At 28.2% G+C, this 22,477-nt stretch overlaps 1 protein-coding gene across 1 annotated transcript in view; it reads right to left on the bottom strand.

Annotated features, from left to right (window-relative positions):
- Positions 1–6,558, bottom strand: part of LOC101240070 (5'-3' exoribonuclease 1) — a 79,780-nt gene extending 73,222 nt beyond the window's left edge. Inside the window, exons 1-2 of the mRNA XM_065799118.1 lie at positions 6,445–6,558; positions 6,229–6,360 (exon numbers count right to left, since the gene is read on the bottom strand). Of these exons, the coding sequence (XP_065655190.1) occupies positions 6,229–6,360; positions 6,445–6,519 (207 nt within the window). The 5' untranslated portion in view covers positions 6,520–6,558. The remainder of the gene's footprint in view (positions 1–6,228; positions 6,361–6,444) is intronic.
- Positions 6,559–22,477: the final 15,919 nt, after the last annotated feature.

Raw genomic sequence — 22,477 nt, 5'->3', positions numbered from 1 at the left:
CTCCAGAAGTCACGAGAGCCTAATTTTTGACATGAGATACGAGATTTCATGACCTGAGAATAGCGGGTTTTGGCGTTAGACAAAACCTTTTTACAGTTGTTTCTAGCAGTAATAAACAGACGTCTGTTTTCTGGAGAATTGTTTTGCTGATAAATATGGAAGTAACGGTTTCAATTGGCAATCACAGCAGCACAGTTTGAAGAAAACCATGGAGGAGAGTGAGGCTTGACCTGGAATCGTCGAGAGGGAATAAAAGATTCCATGCCAGCCTGAATCCACGAAGTTATGTAAGAAGCACATTTGTCGACAGGAAGTTGAAAGATTTCTACCCAAGGGCCATCACGAAGAAAGTCACGGAAAGAATCCCAGTCAGCTTTACTGAAGTTGAAAGAGGTTCGGTAATAGGGGGATTCAGGTGATGAAGAAGAATGAGATATTAGTTTTAGAGAGATCAAACTGTGATCAGAAGAACCTAAGGGTGAATGCGGAGAAACTGAGCACTGACTAGGATCAGAAACAAGACATAAGTTGAGTAGAGAAGGTAAATGATTAGGGTTGTCAGGAAAGCGAGTTGGAAAGTTGACTATTTGAGTTAGGGATTGAGAAAGGCAAAAGTTGTGGGCTTTAATGCCTGCAGAGTCACTGACACTAGAGCCAAGCCATTCAGAGTGGTGAGCATTGAAGTCACCAACAACAACTATATTAGCTGATGGATAAAGAGAGAGGGCTTGGTCAATATGATCAGAAATAATGTCAAAAAGAGTGCAGTCTTGAGATGAAGGAGAGCGATACAGAACAAAGAGAAAGGCAATAGAGTGAAGTGGTGCTAAAAGAAAGCACATGAAAGAATAGTCTGTGGATTCAAACCTAGTTTCACGACAAACAGGTGAATTCTTACGAATGTAAATGCCCAGGCCAAGCATGTGACTATTGGAGTCTTTACGAATCAGAGGAAGATAACCATCAACACTAAGATCACAAGATGAGACAGCCGAACTTAAATTAGTCTCACAAAGAGCAAGTAGGTCTGGTGAACTTTGCAAGAGATAAGACTCAACAGAAGAAAAGTTACTTCGAAGACCATGAATATTAGTGAATGATAGGTTTAGAGGACTTGGTGATGATGATGGTTTTTTGTGTTTTATAGTTTTTGGTACTTTATTCATTTTTAAATTAGATTGAAGAACTTGACTCAAAGCATAGATAGTACTCAGAACACCGTTTAATAGCCCAAGCAATTGCCTCATTACTACTAATAAACCCTAAGCCGTAACAAAGGGCTCCAAATGTGGCCTCCGCAATGCACACCAAAAGTACAAACAGGGACACCATCCATGCGCAACATGGCACTGTTAGTACTTTGATATTTTTCAGCTGTTGATGGAATCAGCCTCTCTGAGAGCTACCACAGAGTTCGGGAAACCTGACTACCAGCCGGCCTCAGAACCATAAAACTGAGTTTTAGAGCTGTACCCTCATAAGGAGATAATAGAATGAGTTGCTTAGTCATAAAAACAGTGACACAAGCAAACCCATGCATTGAGTCAAGAAGATCCAGCATTCAACATCCTAAACTGGAAACAATGTATTAAAAATACATCTGCGCCAGCCTAATAGATGAAGAAGGGGTGCGAGGCTGGTCAACAGATAGAATCTGTTTACCCCTAATATAAATAGTTGAGTTATTAAATTTTCTTGAAAATTTTAGGAATATCTTTAAATCATTTCAACTCATAATTTGAGCCCATAATTTGATTCAAAGCAGTTCAAAAGTTATTGCAGTTTGAAGTTCCATAAAACGTTGATTTGACTTCAACGTTTGACTTCATGCAGTTAAAAAAGTTGTTTGAAATGCGAAGTGCTGATTTTTTATAAACGGATATGATATCAAGATTTATACATAAGGAAAAAAATTGAGTTTTTATAAAATATCTGCAACATACTTTTTCCCGTTACCCAAAACTACCCCAGAAGCATTCAATAACGCAAATTCTGTACTTTTGAGCACCAGGTCTCTGTTTAATTTAGACTCATATTAGTACGTTATAAGTTTTTAAGAAAGAAAGACTGTTTTTTTTACTGCAATTACAGTCAAACTGATTTAAAACTCAATCTTAGTCTAAAAATCATGTCTCAAAACCTCGCCTGCTGGAAAAATAATAAAATTTATGCTAACTTTGAGAAGCAAAAGATCGAAGTGCCAACAAGCTATTGACTTATAGTTTTTCGAATAAGGTTTATACACCTATTTAATTTCAATAAATTAAAAGACTTCAATGGGTAGTTTTGCCTATATGAAGATATCTTTAATATAAAATAACTTACAACAGAAAAAAAACTGCTGCTAGAATCAGTAGATATTTAATAAATTGAATTTTTCAATTTTGTTTGGTCTCTGGTAGTTGTTTAATATTTGCAATTTGTTTCTTTGTGAACTCTAAATTCAAATATCTTAATTATTTTAGCTATAAAAAAGTAGATTCATTATTTAAATTAATTTATTATTATAATATTTATAATAACATTTCTACAATATATTTTTATTATTATGTATAATTTAATATTATACATATATAATTTAACATTATTCACATATAATATAATAGTCCGCTGTTTTTTATGATACAATTTATGAAAAATGCCACATAGTGGTTACTTATAATTCAACATCTGAGTTGTGGAAAGCGTAAGAACATTTTTAGACGTTTTGTGGTTTATGATTTCTATAACTTTACAAATATTCTAACTAACTGCTATCAAAATGCCTAATAATATTTTTTATAAACATGTTAAGAGGTTTTTTAATGATATTTTTTATGGGATATTTGTCGATTGTTATGCAATATAAACTTACATGAAATTTGTAAAGTCCAGAGTTTGAATTGAAGTGATTGAAAAGTTTGATTCAGAGTCAAAATAAAATAAAACAAACATTTTGATAACATGACTGAACATAATAATATTGATTATACAAAATGATGTTTATTTTCTAAAGGTTCATGTGGAGAACATTTAAGATCAAGTCGAACTGGATTATTTAAATGCGATGAGTTAACACAAGTGTTTGCTGATGGCTTTAACAAAAAACATGTAATTGAGTCGCGAATACATGTAGAACTTAGTAATGAACAAGTTATATGTGCTTTTCACAAACAGAATATATGGCAGATATTTAGGGCTGTTTCAAGTAACTTAAGTACTTAAGTACTTAAGTAATTGTTTAAACAAATCAAGAACTTAAGTAAATTTTTATTACTTATGTAAAATCAAGTAGTTTTTTTTCCGAATAAAATCAACAGAAAATTGGTATTTTATAAAAATTTGCATAAAAGTTGTTCAATTTTCAATTATGAAAGCAAAAAATAAAGTATTATAACTTTTAGTTTAAATTTTGATTATTTCTTGGTTTTGTTTTTAACATATTTCCCAAAAAAAGATTATAGTTTAGACTATCCAAAAAAAACATATAAGTTATAAATTATAAGAAATTATAGCAAGAGATATGTATTTCCATCTTTTTATGATCTTAAATATCAAAAAGCATAAACAGTTGAATGACTTCAATGTTGAAACTAAAGAATCTTTACGAAAAAAGAATAAGACTGAAGAACTTCACCATTTCTTGCTCAAAACTCTAATTTAATAAAAAAACAAGGCTTACTTAAATGTTTTTGATTGCATCAAAAAAAAAATAAAAGGCTGAATTTGAAGGATCAAATGACCATCCAAAAATGTTTAAAAAATATCACTGTACTTTAAAATTTTTATCAGCATCACCAATTGTTCCAGAAAGATGCTTTAGTGCTCTAGACTTTTTTTTTCAATTACAAATTTGAGAACATTTAGTTAGGTTAGGATTTGTTATACCTATGTAGTACTATATCACACAAAAATGTTACATTAGATGTTAGCATCCGTGGCGCAGCGCTAGCACATTTGTCTCAAAAAATAAAGGATCTGTGGTTCAAACCCCACCTATGGGCAAGTTTTGCGACATCGGTTCTATTTCTAAATTATGACCAAATGATTTTACTTACACACTTGATTTAGTCTCCAGAAAGCTCTTTTTCTTCAGAAAATGTTAATGAATTCTTAGTGATTCGAGGAGATAGTTCAAAGTCCCATAGCAAGGAACAATGAAGGTAATGAATTTTTTCAGCCCACAACAGGCCCAACAACTGTATTGAATATGTGATCAGGGTTGTCAGAAAATACTAAATCTAATGTTGCCTAAGAGAAAAGTAGGTTCAGTAACAAACTGGGAGAGAAAAAAATCGCTAATAATTTTAAGAAATTCATGACTAGCAGGCTTTCCATTAATACAATGACCACCCAAATAGGTCCATTTAATATCACTGTGATTGAAGTCACCAACAATAAGTAAACTTATGTATATTCCATTATCAATAAATATCGAATCGATGTACCTGTTATTTATAAATTAAATTTTATCTATGAAAAAGGTGATTATAATGCTTTTAGTCTAGCTCTTAATGCATTATATTGGGCTGAGATGTTCAATAGTATTAATATTAGATGTTAATGAATTCTTAGTTCTCCAGATATAAGCCCTGTGAAATGGAACATTAGAAAAACACATACCAATGAGGCATCAACTTCTATAATCAACTACCATATAAGAAAGTTCAATAAAGCTGTAGATAAATTCAAAAAAATCTATTCTGAAAAAGTAGCACCAGAACAAGGAGGCCAATTTTTGGAGATTATAGAAGACTAAAGGCAACCATTATCAGTTATTTTAGATGACTTGATATTGCTACATGAAGCTGATCAAGACACTCAAACATTCAGCCAAAAAGTACTTATTTTATCCCCAACACCACCACTGCAAAATTAGTCAAAAGAATATCTTATGAAAACTTTTAAATGCAACAAGTACAACTATTTAATTCAACAGCACTTGATTAATTATTTTTTTAACCTCGAAAAAATAGTTAACTATTTTTTTAGGTACACAATTGATTTGGCAAGGGAGCAAAGAAAGGAAACAGGAGCACTTATATTTAAACAAAACAAGAAGTTAACTTGTCGAAAAATGTATATGGACCATGCAAAACACTTCTTCAGTTATATATTTACATCAGAACTTATTCAAGATATAGCTTATAGGACAAACAAAATTACTTTAACCGATGGACACCAACAGGTACTTTTTTTACATACAACTTTGTTTTTCTAGCATGCCAAATTCAGGTATTTGACATTAAATATGTTTTAATGATTTCTGATGCCGTTTGCAAATCGATCAGACTGCATGCTTTGACACACAGCTTCTTATGCCTTGTTTTCAAGAATGAGTCTTTTTTTTTTTTTTTTAAACATCTTCGCTTCCAACAAGGCTGCAAGCAGCCACTAATTAAAGTTGGAAGTTACTGAAAGAGAAAATTGAGTTTTATCTGTATCGAAGTTCATCAGCCACTGTGAGCCCCATGCTGTAGCAGAAGTGAGATCCTTTTCAAGCTCAAATGCCCCCCTCCAAGCAATCAGAGAGTGTTAGTTTCTTATCACGACAAGAATAAATGGTAGTATCATCAGCAAACAATGCCACCTTAGATGTGAGAATATCTGGAAGATCGTTAATGTAAATTAAAAAGAGTATTGGGCCAAGGATAGAACCTTGAGGAACCCCTGAAGTTACACAATGAGAAGAAGAGTGCTGTCCATCAAGGACAACTTTTATGCTACAATTGGAAAGGAAGGATTCAATAATCTTAAAGATGTTGCCAGATACACCATAAGAAGAAAGCTTATGGAGAAGACCAGCATGCCAAACTTTATCAAAAGCTTTTAAAATGTCAAAAGCGATGGCCTTAACCACTCCACCTTTATCTAATGCATGATAAAACTTATCAGTTATTACTGTTAGCAAATCAGATGTAGAACGAGATTAACTTCTGGCAACGGTCTAAGCTTATCAGACTAAATCAATTATTAAATACTGGAAGAAATGTCATTGAAATAACTATTTGTTTTAAAATTTTTATATAATTTAGCCTTATTTAAGATTCAGTCAACCTACTTTTTTGATATACTTTTTGATATTAGGAACTTGTTAAATGTTTAAGTGGTCTTCATCAACCTATCAAAATGCTTAAGGGTCTTCATCAAAAAAATTATATTAAAAAATCTAGTGTTGTTTTGTAATAACTAAATATGACATTATTCAATATTCAACATTAATGTTTGACAAATATTATCAATATTTACCTCAATATAGTTAAAGATATTTTTAAAAATCTGGGCTTCAGTGATTCGAAAATGTGGGTCATCATCATTCGGATGTGAACATGGATGAATAATACCATTCATGTCAAGATATAAGTTATCAAACTCTGGAATCTAATAAAGAACTTAAATTTAATTAAAAGTAACTTTTTAAAAACTAGTAAAACTTATGCAATTTATGCAAATTAATGTACTAGCCTGATTTTCTTTTATGATTTGACTTAAACACGGATATCTTTCAGATAACCAACGATAGAACTTTGGTACACCCATAGTTTTTTTACTGAAAAGCAAAAAATTAAATTAAAAATAAAAACTCTTAAATATGTCTATATGTATGTATATATGTATTTATGTATATATGTATGTATGCGTTTATATATGTATGTATGTATAAAATTACAGACAGATAAATTGATAGATATACAATAAATGCTTAAACTAGTGCCTGCTTTTAAATTTGCATCTCTCCCTCATACATAGAATCTATGTATGCAAATAGAGAGAGATGCTAATTTAATAGCAGGCACTAATTTAAGCATTTATGATTACATAAATGTTATGTAATGCTGAGTATAAATATATTTGTAATGTCATGTTATGTATATGTAAACTTAAAAATCTATGTAGGTATGTACATATCTGGCTTTTACAGTACCGATTAAAAATCTGTGACTCTTTTTTCAAATCTTATTTTAAAGCTGTGTTGTAAAGATGAATTTGTTGTCTATTTATTTATAATTTTATAACTTAGATTGTTTTATTAAGGTAGAATAGTTTAAGTTTATAATGCGGCTTTTTTTTTTTTGTAGTTACTGCAGTAGTAAGCGCATTCGTATCAAAGATATGTTGAATTATTTTTTTAACATATTTATTTAATTTTTTATGTCTATTTCATAGAAAAATAATAATGCTCTCATTCTCTATTTTCATGCAGTGGAGGTACCTAATATTTTTTTGCCATTTTATTGACTTTTTTGAAAATAAACGACAAAGCTGCATAAGAAAACTACCATGTGCCATATGTTAGTTTTCAACGTTGGTCACAACTTTCTTAAGAAATCCATATAACAAAGTTTTTTACTTAAACGATCATAATTTTTGCAAAACTATCAGATTTATTTGAAATTTTTACTTTTATATTACTAATTGTAGACTCCTTCTAATGATGCTTAACAGTATGTTTAGATAATTTGAAATTATTAAACACATAGTTAATCTACGTATACTAAAATCTATGATGGAATTATATAAACATAGATTTTTACATTTACATAAACATAGCATTACATTACATATACATTTATATTTACATAGCATTACATAAAATTTTGCTTTTTAGCATATTGCATTTACATTATATTACATTACATATTTCATTGCATTACATAATGTAATGAAATATGTTAATGTTAATTTACATTACTAATGAACATGTAAATTTAAGTTAAATTTATGTAATATATAGAGAGCTTACTTAATCAATTTTTTTAAAATTTTTATTAAATGTTTTATTTGATGACTTGATCAAGTATATAACATCAAGTTGATGTATATATATATATATATATATATATATATATATATATATATATATATATATATATATATATATATATATATATATATATATATATATTACATCATTATATATTTACATTAAGTGTAATGCCATTACATTACATTTACACATAAATGTAATGTAATGTAATGTAAACATGACGTGTACATTATATTTACATTACTTGTAAGTTGTAAATTTAATTTTTAATAAACAAACTTTATTTAAAAGTATTCCCTTTTTAAAAAATAATACGCTGTTAAAAAGTATAGACCCTTTTATAAGGTAGGTTTACTTTGAATAAAATTAAAAACAACTTAAAAAATTTTAAAATTTTGAACAAAAAAATGACCATGAAACGCTTATACTGCATTACGTGCTTTCAAGTTATAACTAAAGTAACAAATTTTAAAATATCCGCAAATTATCGTAAAAAAACCCGCAAAACACCCGCGATAAACCCTCAAAGCAACTTAACAAAAAAACAAAACAAAAAAAGGAAAATTAAAGTTAAATTTATTTGAAAAAGTCAAGTAAAAGTTGTTTATGCCAGTTTATTATGAACATCTTCCTTTCAGTGTCAATACATTTCTTTATATTCTCTTCAATTTTCAAACATTTTCCTTTAAAATTAATGAAAAAGGGTAATATATTGTAATGTATGCCCTTCAGTTATTATAAATAAGTAATTCGCCCTAAATTGTTTTTCTAATAATTATATAATTTACAATACAGTTGAGATTTAACCCTTTTCTTTCTTTAAAACTTTCTTGTTTTGGTAGTAAAAGATTTCAATCTTTTACAAGATTTTACAAAACAAGAAAGTTAAATATGCTTGATTAAGTTAGGCTTTAATTAATTTGATATTTTTAGCCTCTATTGTTTAATTGCTGTAGTTGGTAATTTGTTTTCAGAATTCAAATGTACAATATGTAAAAATACCTCAGAACTTTAAATTAAATATTTTTTATTAGTGAAAAACTATATTGGTTATTACACATATTTAAAAAAGGGCCTGAAAAATCTGAAGAGTACGTGTGTTTAAATATTTTTAAATATATTTATATCTTTTTCAAGATTAGGACACTATAAGAAAGTCTAGTATTGCAAATTATAAATCCTAGACTGTAACACAGCAATTTTATTAGTTTACAATCTTATACTTAACTTCTTTTTTTTTTTTAATTTATTTTAGTTGTCCTAAGAGGTCCTTACGGTCTTATTACAGAGTACAGCGAAAGAGCATTTGAAAGAAAGTTCACGCCTCCTTCCTTACCGTTGTTATAAAACTTGCCCAGAAGTGGTGTTGAACCACGGATCTCAAGCTTCTGAGACAAGCGTGCTAACCACTGCGCTACGGCTGTTAAATTTTTGGCATATTATAACAAATTTTTACTTTGCAATAGATGATGCAACTTAGATTTGTGCTTCACAACTTAAATCATTTAAATTAATGCTCCGAGATCTTTTTTTAGTTTAGTAGTAATCAATTCTTGTTATACATTATCGTTAATCGTGAAATATATTTAATTATGATTTATATATTTATTACCAACATGCATGATTTTACTGATTCAAAATTAAATTGCATTTTCTAGTCTATTCCCTATTTTTTTTTAATGTAGCAATGTTATTTTGTAAAGCAGTTGCATACGTTTCATTATTAACTTCAGCTGTTATTTGAGAATCATCTGCAAAATTTGATTTGTACATCATTATGATTTTGTAATCAATTTACTATTACTATCGATTTATTATTATTAAATCGATGTAATTTGATTTGATTTGAATCCATACATCATTTAATTTGTAAGTTAACTTTGAAGATCATTGATGTATATCTAAAAAAAAAATTATACCAAACACAGATTTTTGTGGTATTCTGCTTATTATATTTACCTGTGATGGTATAATCATCACAGGTATAATCACCATGTATAATCCTTTGCTTTCTATAAGTTAAAAAACATTTATATACCTCAATAACGTAGATGCAATGACATATGTTTCAAGTTTTACTACTAATCTTCTGTGCGACACTTTATTAAAGTCTTTAGTGAAACTAGTATAAATGTTGTAAAATGATTTAACATTTGCAACAACTGTCGTTACTGTACTCATATATTCTAGCAGATTAGTTGTAAAACTTTTATTTATTGTAAAATCAGGCTGATGAAATAATAAGAGGCAAGAGGCGAAGAACCTATTCCCAGCAAACATTGTTGCAGTGGATTTGCAGTAAGCCTACATAGCTATTTTAGGCGGTTTATCGGAGTTTTACTTATTGGTTACTTCTGGACCAACATAGGTATTTGCTGTAAGTGGTTATAAGAGCTACATGTGGTATAGCAGCTAGTCAACGGTTAATCACTTTTGGCGACTGCCACTAATGGTCCACTAAAATGGTAAAAGTAACCGATGAGCAAAACTACGATAGACTGCTTAAAATGTCAATTACTAGTTGCCAAAGACCTAGTTTTGGAAAAATTATAGTATTTTAAAAAAATTAAGTAATTTTAAAAACTTTACACTTGTGTTGGAATAAAATGAGTTCAGTACAAAAAGTACAATGGTTACAAAAAAGTACAATGGTTACAAGAGTACAATGAATAAAATGAGTTCAGTATAAAAAGTACAATGGTTATGAAAAGATTTTTAAACCAGACAATAGACAAATTAAAACTAATACCTTCCCATAAAATGTATTTAGATTTTTAATCTGTAAAAAATAATACTATGCTTCTCTTTAAATTTACTTTTAACATTTATAAAATCATCTGGGTGGCTAGAAAACTGGACATCCTGCTAATGTCAGAAAATTAAATAAATTATGAAAAACTCCGGGTTTTTTGATATAGAGTCCTCTGGGAATCTTTAATATAGAGTCCTCAGTGGATTAATATTAGTAAATTAAAACTCAAGCTAGTATAGAAGGCTTTATTCAGAAAATTAATAAAAATATAACCTAAAGATACAATCATATTATTTTATATAAAAAAAGCACAATAGTTATTGAAACAGCAGTAAGTGATAAGAATCACAATGTGAGCAAGAATATAGCCACCAGGTTTAAATTTCTGATAAAAGTTTATTCTGATATAGTATTGAAAAACTAATTGCCCCAGCTAGTTTTTATTAAATACCACTTTGACATTAAATGGTATTGATATGTTTATAACTAAACCAAGTTTGCTATTGCAAAGTTAAAATTTTTCTATTACATTGTGGTTTATAAGCACAAAAGACGATCCTCTAACAAGAAACGCGAGTGAAGTAAATTTTAACTTTTTTAAAGAGGTATATTACCATTTAAGATAAGTCTAAAAAAAATTATTTTGTTTATCTGGTGTTAGATTTTGGTACAAAATATGCTTACTTTGTTTAAGTCAAGCTTATTTTTCAAGTTAAATAATTCAATTAAATTTCCCAGCTGGTTCACATACGTTGACGAAACGTTAAAACAATGTTGCGCGTTGCGTTGGCTCAACATCGACTACCAACGTTATTTTTATTTTATTTTGGTTACAAATGTGATGTCGCCAACTACAACAAAAAATTCCTGGCCACACGCTATATATTAAGTCAGCATTGCGTTATATTTTACGTTGGTTCAACGTTGTATTTTACGTTGGCATAATGTTAAATTATACGTTGGCAAAACGTTGTATTTTGAGTTTGTATAAGTTAATTCAACGTGATATTTTTTCTTTTGCACAACGTTATATTTAATTTTTATCGGAATTAAATTTGTTTTATATTTTATTATATATAAACACATTATACATTATATATTCGCACGCACATATAATAGTAAGAATGTATTTGAAAATATAAATTTCATCTATTTAGATGGTATTGTGGTTTATTCTTTGCCAGCTAATTGCCTTGTGGAGGCGACATTACCAAGGCCCGCAAAGATAAGTTCAGCTCCGGAAGGAGCATCATTACCTGCTATATGGACCAAGAATAAAGTGAGTTTGGCAAGAACGAAGGTACATTAGAGTGAAAGATAGAAGAAGTCATGTTGGGTAGATAGCATAGAGAAAGCGGACAGGAATTGCAAACGATCTTAGAAAGTGCAATAGTACTGTTAGTCGAACCGACAAAGACTTGAAAGTTCACTTGATATGAACTCTTTCTCAAGTAACTTTGTTGACCTTAGATTTGTTATATTTAGATGAGTCAATATGGCTATTGTTGATTGTTTCTATTTGATAAAATAAGACTGCATCTGATTAAATAAATTATTTGTATTTGTTTTGGTTGTGGCGAAATATCAATCGTTATATAAATAACGAAATATCAATCGTTATATAAAAACGAAAAAAATATATTAACAAAATATATTTTCATAATCAACTGAAATATTTGAATGAAAAATAATTCTTATAAATTGTACAAATATATTTGTATATCTGTCTTTTTCCGATGCAAACTCAACGTTGATCCACTTTATATAATCCAACGTTATTTCAATGTTTATGGATCAACGTTGATCCAATGTATATAATCAAACGTTAATTCATATACATTGGATTAACGTTGGGATATAAACATTGGATCAACTTTAATCCATATACATTGGATCAATGTGGGGTTATACACATTTAGTCAACGTTGATCCAAATACATTTGATCAACTTTGATCAATATACAATAGATCAATGTTGGATTTAGATCGGAAAAACATTCAACTTTTGCGATGTTTTTACATACGTTGGACCAATGTAATTTTGGTAACTATTTTTAATCAAGCCGTTATTAAGTTTTTATTTGCATAATTATAATACAACTGACATTTGATCAACGTTGTATTTGCATCAGAGAAAACAGCCGATGTTCACGATGTACTTACATACGTTGGCCCAACGTAAGTGTGCTAACTGGTTTAGTATTGCATTAATTGAAAGTAAAAAGTTTAAAGTTCTACTTTATAAAAATCGTGTTGGAAATTTTTATAAATAGTAGACTTATTATTAGGTGATTTGGTGTCATTATTTATTTCCTCATTATAGTTATCAAGCTCTATATAGTAAATGATAATATTGATAAGGATCCTCGCTTATATACTTTAGCATACTCTTCTCTTCTCTTTTTTGGATCAAAATGAAAATTGGAGCAACTTCAATGCTATGATATGTAAAGGATTGCTTTAATCCAGTCTCTACGGAGGTATTCCATGAAAGTGTGACAGGCATGTCCAAACCACCATTTCAGATTTTCTTCATACTTTGTAAAATAGGTCACCTTTATAACATAGACTACCTTGCAAAACTTTAGCGCTGATATCAAATGGGTTTTGGAGATATTGTAACTTTAAAATCAGCTATTTTTAGCAGTTTTTTTTTGTTTGGCAGCCATTTTAATTTTACTATAGTTTTTTTTGCGAGTTCTCAATGCAACTAAGGCATAGAACAAACTCGTAAAAAAAAAGCCTCCAAGGGACCAAGAAAATAGTTGAATTAGCAGCATTATTATATATATTTAATAATTGAAATAAAATATCTATATGTGTGTGTGTGTGTATATATATATATATATATATATATATATATATATATATATATATATATATATATATATATATATATATATATATATATATATATATATATATATATGTATTATCACTAATTACTAAATAATAATAATAATATAAATAAATATATATATATACTAATCATTAACTACCCAAATGTCGTTTAAATGCTTGAGAAAATAAAATAAGAAAACTAAAATAGTAAAGACCTTATAAACAAAAATTGCAAAGATTCTTTAGATTCGCGCTATTTTTTACTGATAAAATAATCTGACATAACGGATAAACATAAATTTACAAATATATATTACCATACTGATGATTTAGGCGTTATAACACTTTCAACATAATTTCAAGTTAACATAACGGTTAACATAACGCCAAAATTTTCGTTTGCCGTTATGTAACCGTTACTTTAGCGTTATGTTTTTTGCTGTGTACATATAAATAGCCTAATAGGCAATAAAAATGTGTGCTGATTACATAAAAATTCTTAACCCAAATCTAAGAATAATCTTAGATTTGGGTTAAGAATTTTATTAGAGTTGCTTTTTATGAGTTAGACAGATTAAAATAGTTGAGTTCTTAGTTGAGTCTTTTGAAATTTTCAGAGATTCAAATTAATTCAGAAGAAAAATAAGAAATTTTGAGACCATAGTTTAAAGCGGTCAATAAGTCATTTTATTAGCTTTTAATTAATAATATTTGTTAATTTATAAAAATCATGAGCCAGGTAATCGTCAAAAATATTCTTGAACTTTTCACAACTTATACGTTAAACTACAAGTAAACACAATAAAGAATAAGTATCATGAATTGTGTCGTGAAAAGTAGTAGACTATAATATTAGGCCGGGTGAATAAAAACGAGCAATTGCTTTTACTCCGTAATTGGTCAGCATTACGCGAATAAAAGCTTAAAGAATTTTAAGTAAGTTTTTATTCACGTAACCCTGAACAATTACTGAGTAAATTGCTTAAATTTACGTGAATAAAAATTTGAACAAAACTTATGAAGTTTTTATTTACGTAAAGCTAACCAATCACTGAGTAAAAGCAATTGCTCATTTTTATTCACCTGGCCTATTTTATATGTATAATGTTAAGTTATACATTACATTAAAAACATATTGTGGAAATGGTATGATATTATAATAATATGTTTAGTAATTAAAGTTGAAAAAATTAAAGATGTATACTTTTTAAATGTATTTAAAACATAAATCTGTTGTTTTGTAACTAAAATAAGAATAATATTTAAATTCAGGGTGAAAAAAAAAGTAATTTTTATATATTAAACAACTACCATGGAAAAACCATATTTGAAAAATATTATTTATTAGATAACTACCGGTTCTAAAAACAGTTTTGTTTTTTTGTGTCAAAGGCCTTTTGAAGGGTGTCTGCATTTAAAAACGAACAGCCTTTGAAGTCTTTTAACTTATTGATAGTAGTTAGGTAAGCTGATTATTTTCAAAAAACTAAATTTCAATAGCTCGTTGGCACATTGATATTTTGGTTGTTAAAGTTAGCATTCATTTTATCGTTTTTAAAACAGATGAAGTTTGAGCTTTAAAAGTGTTTAATCCTCCTTCAAGAAATTAAAATTCTTTTTCCAGAAAACCATAATATTTTAGTATAAGTATATATTAACTATAGTTAATATATACTTATACTAAAATATTAACTATAGTTAATATATACTTATACTAAAATATTATGATTTTCTAGAAAAAGCATCTTTTTTTAGATATTTGATTTTTTAGAAAAAGCAAGTTTCTATAGAAACTTGGTGCTCAAAAGTAGAGAATTTATGTTTTTGAACGCCCATGTTGTATTTTTGAATAACGGGAAAAGGTGTGTTGCAGGTATGTTAAAATCTAAATTTTTTTATTAAATGTAGAAAAATTGATATTACATTCGGAGGCGATTTTAAGGGTGTGTGTGTGCGGCAGGGGTGTTACACCCTACTCCACCCCTCCCACCCCCTCCCCCAAGAAGGTGATTTTCAAGTTATAGTTGGTTTTTTCACGAATGTAGTCGGCTAGTCGGGTGTTTGACACAATTCAGTCGGATAAATTTTCGTTTTGAAAACTTTTTTTTTTTTTTAGAAGCCAGTCGGTACTTTTTGAGGATTCACCCCTCCCTCATTTTATTCGTCGAATCGCCTCTGATTACATTCTCTTATAAAAATTTAGCACTTTCTATCATATTATTACAATTTATGAAACTTCACTTATGAAACGCATTGAAAGATTGTCACAAATTTTCAGATTTTTCTATTAAAATGATTTTAAGACATCCTTGGAAGTTTTAAGGAAATCTAAAAGCTTAACTATTTAAATTGCCGATTTTGCCTCACTCTTATAAAAAACAATTTATAAGTGACAAAAAAAACTACAAAGCAACATTGAACCAATAAAGAACTTAACCGTGAGGTGACATATAAATTTAAATTCTTTAAAATTCAAGCTAATGCATTTCTGTTCCAACAATCTTAAACATACATGCACCTTGGTAAAAGTGCATAAAAAGGATGTTTAAATCTTATTTAGAAAAAAAAATAGAAACAGATTTAGGTGTGGAATTTGACACGTATTTCTGGTTGTTAAAACAACATGAAGTCGAACTCACAAACAATCCAATTTGCTCTTAAAGCAAACAGAATGAATCTTAATAAGAATTTTTGACATAAATCATTTTGGAGTAACTTCTTAAATACCTATATCAGACTAAATCTTGAGTTCGTAGTCACAGCATATGATTTTTGTTTAGAAGGCAACAAAAGTGTCGAGCGAAAAAAATAAAAATAAAGTGCTGCAATTTAAATATAAAATTGCTCAAACAAAACGTCTAATAAGAGATCTTTTTAAAAAAAAAAACTACAGCGAGAAAGAAGTAAGATGTTGCAAGTAAAGACTTAAAGTTTTTAATAACCGAGCAACCTAGCCCTGGTAAGCTCTACCGGATGAAGTAATAAAAGCCTTTTTTAATACACAAGTGACACTTAAGAACAAATCGGACTTGCCGGTTTACTGCTCTAATTACTGATGAATATAAAAATCTCTAAGAAGAAATATAGAAATCTCTTAATAAATATACTTCAAATCTCCAAGTCTTTCAATTCAACTTTTTTGTAAAATAATTTGACGGCAATTTTAATGGTAGTTAACTGAATAAATTAAGTCCATTAAGAAGAATCTAAACATATACATTGTCACATACAACATGCTACTATAAATTATTATTAAACTTTGATGAACTTTTACTTTTGTAAAAGCAATGTCTTGATAAAGGTTGATATAGTATTCACGGTTGATATAGTATTTAGAACTGTAGGATTTTTGGTCCATATGAAAACCATTTGTTTTTATTTTAAATTTATTAATGGTCATTAGCTATATTTCTTTACTGAAAATCTATTATTGGTCTTTACTGATAATCTATTATTGGTCTTTACTGATAATCTATTATTGGTCTTTACTGATAATCTATTATTGGTCTTTACTGATAATCTATTATTGGTCATAAGATATATTTCTTAACTGAAAATCTATCAGCAACTTTTCAAAACACAAGAATGTTAGCAATTGATCAACGAATAGCATACTTTACTTTAGCAATAATGCAGTTTATGAGGAGCAATCATAGGTTCTACCTTTTATATGAATGACACTGTTACTAATAGAATATAAAACATGGTTCCATTAAAAAATTAGTGATTTCACAAAAAAAAAAGAACCAAATTATTCAATACTTGATTGGGTTGGTATTTGTGGGACTGGGTATAAGAAAACTAAGTCTTGTACACACTAAGTCTTGTACACACTAAAAAAAAGGTAGAAATTTCTACCTCAGGGTAAGATGTATGATATACCCTTAGTTAGGTATAAACTTCTACTTTTTAAGTTACAATATTATATCTTTAAGGTAAAAAATTGTATAACAAATAATTGTTTGTAGTGTGATTTTCTACTTTCAAAGGTAGAAAATTATACCTTACTAAGAGTATATCACATTAGGCCACTGCTAGGAGCAAGATTTAATGAGAGTCACTTTTCCAGTTTTTATGCTATAAATAAAAAAATTCCAATAAACATAAATTTTAAAAAATTAATGACTATTTAGGGATTTGAGTTCAAATTAATATTGAATCATCTGTTTTAGGGATGAGGGGCGCTAGGAATTTTGGTAAACAAAAAGTCTCATAATTAGAATTCCGAAGTCATAATTAAAACACTTTAAGCTGGAATTTTTATTTTTACAGTATTTATGTTTTCATTTTACACTATTTCTAATGTAATATTAAATAAATATGTATATATATATATATATATATATATATATATATATATATATATATATATATATATATATATATATTATATATTTATATATATATATATATATATATATATATATATATATATATATATATATATATATATATATATAATATATATATATATATATAATATATATATATATATAAATATATATATATGTATATATATATATAATATATATACACACAAACTTGAAGGGAAATGCCTAAAATAATAAAAAACCTAAGAACTCGTAATGAAAGCAAGAGGTATGCTGGTTTGCCATCAGAGCTTCCAATAAGCGATCTTCCAACCTACAGACAAGTGATTCAATATTCATATCATATTTGTAAAAATATGTATGAAGTAACAAGTATTAGTTCTCCTGAGATAATTTCAAAAGTGACAAATGAGTTGATCAGTCTGTGGAGTAGAGTAAATCCTGAGCTTCCTTTGATCCACGAGAAGTCAGTAGCCAAAAAATTTCTAGACTTCTTAAGAGAGTTTTATCTGCTGAAGGAAAATGCAAAAATGCAAACAAAAACAAGGAATATCTTGATAACAACTTTGAGCATTTGTTTGATTTGTCTTCTTGTTGTTGTGGACTTCCAGTAGTAGCTTGCAATAATAGGTTAGGAAAATTGTTAATTTCATTTTTATATGCAATACTTATTTTTAGCTTGTGCTAAATTTTATACAAATAATTGTTTATAACTTGATATGGTATTTTTTTATAAGTTAAATGCTAAATTAAAAAGATTGTATTGGATAATTTTATATAATTTTATAATTTTAATGAAATGTTTTTGTCTTCAGTTTTTCTGTTATGCTTTTTTATAAAAATGATATTAAAATTATTCTAATAGATTTTAAATATTTTTATAATGCATGCAATTTTTTTATGCATAGATCTGTTAAGTGTAAGAATCCTTTGGATTACAAAACAACACACTTTGCTTGTCTCTATAAAAGCGGAAAAAAGGTAAATAATTTTAATTTTAAAAATTAGACTTTATTTAACTCTTTAACCTGTAGTAGTTCGGAGAACTTTGAATCTGGTAGTAACAATCAAATACACGTCAGAGTGAAAAAATAGTGTACTTTTCTTCCATTTTGTCAGCAAAATACTTTATTTTGTTTTATTATTAATAATAATAAAGCCTAAGAGATGGTTTAAACTGTAATTTTCTTAAGTGTTTAGGATATTGTAAAATATATTTGAGTCTATTTTATTGTATTTATTCTGTTCTAAAGTTGCTTTAATAAGTTTATAATTGAACTGAGTAAACGCCTTGTTAAAAAAGTTTAAAATTGTTTTAGGTACCACCTAAAACAATTTTAAACTCGATAGAGAATATTTAAAAGATCAAAAATCTAAAATTGGAATAACAAGAAGATTTCAAATTGGTACAGTAGATAAAATAACAGCTGCCAGAGAAAAAAGAAAGCAAGAGAGAGAAACTAACGAGCAGATAAAAAGACGTATTAAGTTGCCTGCTGCGGAAATTTAATGTGATTTCAATCTGGATACGAAGTTATTTGATAACAATAATAAATTTGAATCTGATCCAGACTTTTCTATAACCGTGCCAGTTGAAAAAAATTATACTCATTTAACAAATTTGGCAAAAGCTGCTATGCGGTTTGAAATAAGCGATGCTGCAACAGCTGCATTGACAACAGCTGTATTGTATTGCATTGACAACAGCTGCATTGACAACAGCTGTACTGACTATGGTATTGTAAAAAAATTAAATAAATCACAAATAATAACTGAAAAAAAGATTTTTGGAGAAAAAAAAGAATCAACACTATCATAAGTTCTAAACACTTAGCTGATGTTAAAGAATTAAAGGTTATTGAAATTGATGGAAAAATTGACAAGTCTACATTAGTACATTCTGTCAGTTATAACACTAATGAAGATCCTATTATTGTTGCTTCAACCAAAGAAGAACATCATCTTACATTTACAGCAGAATATGGACCAACAGCACAAAATTATTTGACTCATGTAGTTATACCTAATAGAACTGGCGCTACCATGGCAAACGCTACTGCAAATGTTTTAACAGAATATAATAGTGTTCAGAGCTTAATCGCTATTGAAAATAACACAACTTCTAATACAGGTGCAGATAACGGTTTGCTTGAAAAACTAGAAAAAATTCTTAAAAGAAGTTTGCACCTTTTAGGATGTTTGCTTCATCAAGTTGAACTTCCACTGCAACACATTATATCTGAATTAGATGGAAACACAAATGGTCCTAAGTCTTATAAGGGGCCTATTGGAGATGCTGCATCTCATCAAAATCTTCATAAACAGCTATTGGTTGAGTTTGTTCCCATATATTCGGAAATAGAGTTGTTTGTTAGCAGTGAGGTTATAAGCGATTTTAGTACAAACCAGCGAAAGCTTTATGAGTAATGTGTGAGTATCTCAAAAGGTTTTATATCTAAAAAATTTCTTGCAAAAAAACCTGCACCAATTTTTCATGCTAGATGGCTAACTCTAGCCTTAAGAATAATGATGGTTTATGTTAGGACTGATAAACCATCTCCTGAGTTATTAGTAATAACTAAATATATTGTTCAAGTCAATTGTGTAATGTGGTTTGCTGTTAAGCGCTCCGAAAATACAAAGATGCTTGTCAACTTCTGTACATAACCATTCATTTAGTCAAGCTTCAAGACAGCAGGATTCAGAGCATTGTTTTTAAGAACTTACAAGGAAATTTATATTGTTGTTTGCAAGAAAATTTTCTGTACTGCATGCTGCTGGATGAAAATCTGAGAAAAGAAGACATTACTTTTAAACCAAAGCTTAAGCCGAAATCCATAATGAAAATAAATTTTGATGCGGAGTCTTGGGATTATCTTATTTCTGTTGATGATATTCAGGTTGAGCCCCCAACAATTCTTTAGATAACGTTAGAAAATCTGAGAGAGGCTATTAAGACAAAACATCTTTTAAATAATTTATGTTTAAAAAATTTATACTTTTCATTTATACATAGTCATATTAACTATTGTAATATTGCCTGGGCAAACAATCATTTATCTTTCCTAAAAATTATTTATACAAAACAAAAGCAAGCAAGTAGATTAGTTTTGGGCGCAAGTAGATACGAAAGTGCCGAGCCGTTACTCAAGGAAATAAATGCTCTAAATGTATACAAACTAAATATATACCATAACTTGTTATTTATGTTTAAACTTCAAAATGAAATGATTCCAAAATATTTTTTTAAAAGTTTCACTCGAATTAATCATAAATATGAAACAAGACATTCAATGAGTAATTACTACATCCCACTAACATCACTCAAAAAATCTGACTTCTCGACTATATGCCGGGGACCACGCTTGTGGAATTCGGTTCTTGACGAAAATATGAAAAAAATAAAATCTATTGCTACATTTAAAAGAACTATAAAAAAACACTTACTAAATTTAAACATTACGTACATTCTCTCATTTTTTTGAAAAAAAAATCGAAATAGTTTTGTATTTTTAATTTTTTATGTACTTTATTTAATTTTAATATTGTATTGAATATGTATATGCATATGAAGCGAATTAAATTTTTTTTTTGTTTGTTTATTGTCTTTAATATGTATACGAATATGTACAGATTTGTAATTTTTTATTTGTTATTTCATATTTTAACTTTATCTTAAATTTCTTCTTATTTTAACTTAAAGTTCTTTTTTTAACTTTAAGTTCTTCTTTAACCTTCTAAAATTTCTAACCAATTTTTTTTTTAAACTTAATAATTTCACTCTTTTATGTAATATTGGAAAATGTAAAATTTAATTGTATTTTTTTTTTGTTTGTATTTCACAAAGGGGCTTGATGATAAGTCATTTTGACTTCTACTTGCCCCAGTCAGCTTGTAATTATATATATTTGTTTAAATTTATAGATAACATTGTAAAATGTGTAAAATGACGAAATAAATAGAAAAAAAAAAAATCAAACCTAAAACTTTGTGTAATAGATATGCCTAACAATTCTCAATCTGTGGAGAGAGCAGTCAAATTAACCTCAGAGGCATCTAAACTGGTTTATGGTTACGAAAAGAGACACAAACTCATTTTGACTAAAATCCAAAGTCGAAGAGAGAATAAAAGAGACGTAAAAAAGTGTGACTATTAAATATAATGAATGTCTAGTATATTAGTTATTCTTTTTGCTTTTCTTTGCTGTTTTAATAATGATACTTGGTATCTTATTAGCATTTTACTTATATTTAGTTGAAATGGAGAGTGAGGAAAAAGCCCTTCTGCTTTATAATAAAGTATTTTAAAAAATAATAATTTTTTCTTCATGAGATTGTTCACTATCCCAATTAACGAACAAGAAGTCGCAACAAAAATTTCAGTTCATAACAAACAATCGGTTATTATTGAATATTACATTACATAATTTGATTGGATTTAAACCAACTCAATCACCTGTCAATGGAAACACGGCTGATTTAATTTAAGAAAAAAGTTGTTTTATTTAAAAACTTGAGAGAAAAACTTTATTTCATTACTGTACCATGTTAATTGCCATTCATTATCGTGCCATGCTAATTACCATTCATTATCGCACCATGCTTAAATATTAAAGTAGTTTCAATAGTTGTTACTTCAGAAAATAATTTTTTAAATACGAGGGTGTCATTTCTCAATGACATGACTATATTATCTTTTTATTTTTAATAATGCTTGTAGCATAAATGAATTATGTTTTGCTTATTTTAATGTTGACAATGATAGTTTTGAAATGCATTTGCTAAATTTAAAAAACATAGAAATTT

Source organism: Hydra vulgaris, chromosome 06 (assembly GCF_038396675.1).
Source record: "Hydra vulgaris chromosome 06, alternate assembly HydraT2T_AEP".
Classification (NCBI taxonomy): Eukaryota; Metazoa; Cnidaria; class Hydrozoa; order Anthoathecata; family Hydridae; genus Hydra; species Hydra vulgaris.
This window is presented reverse-complemented; position numbering and strand designations above follow the sequence as displayed.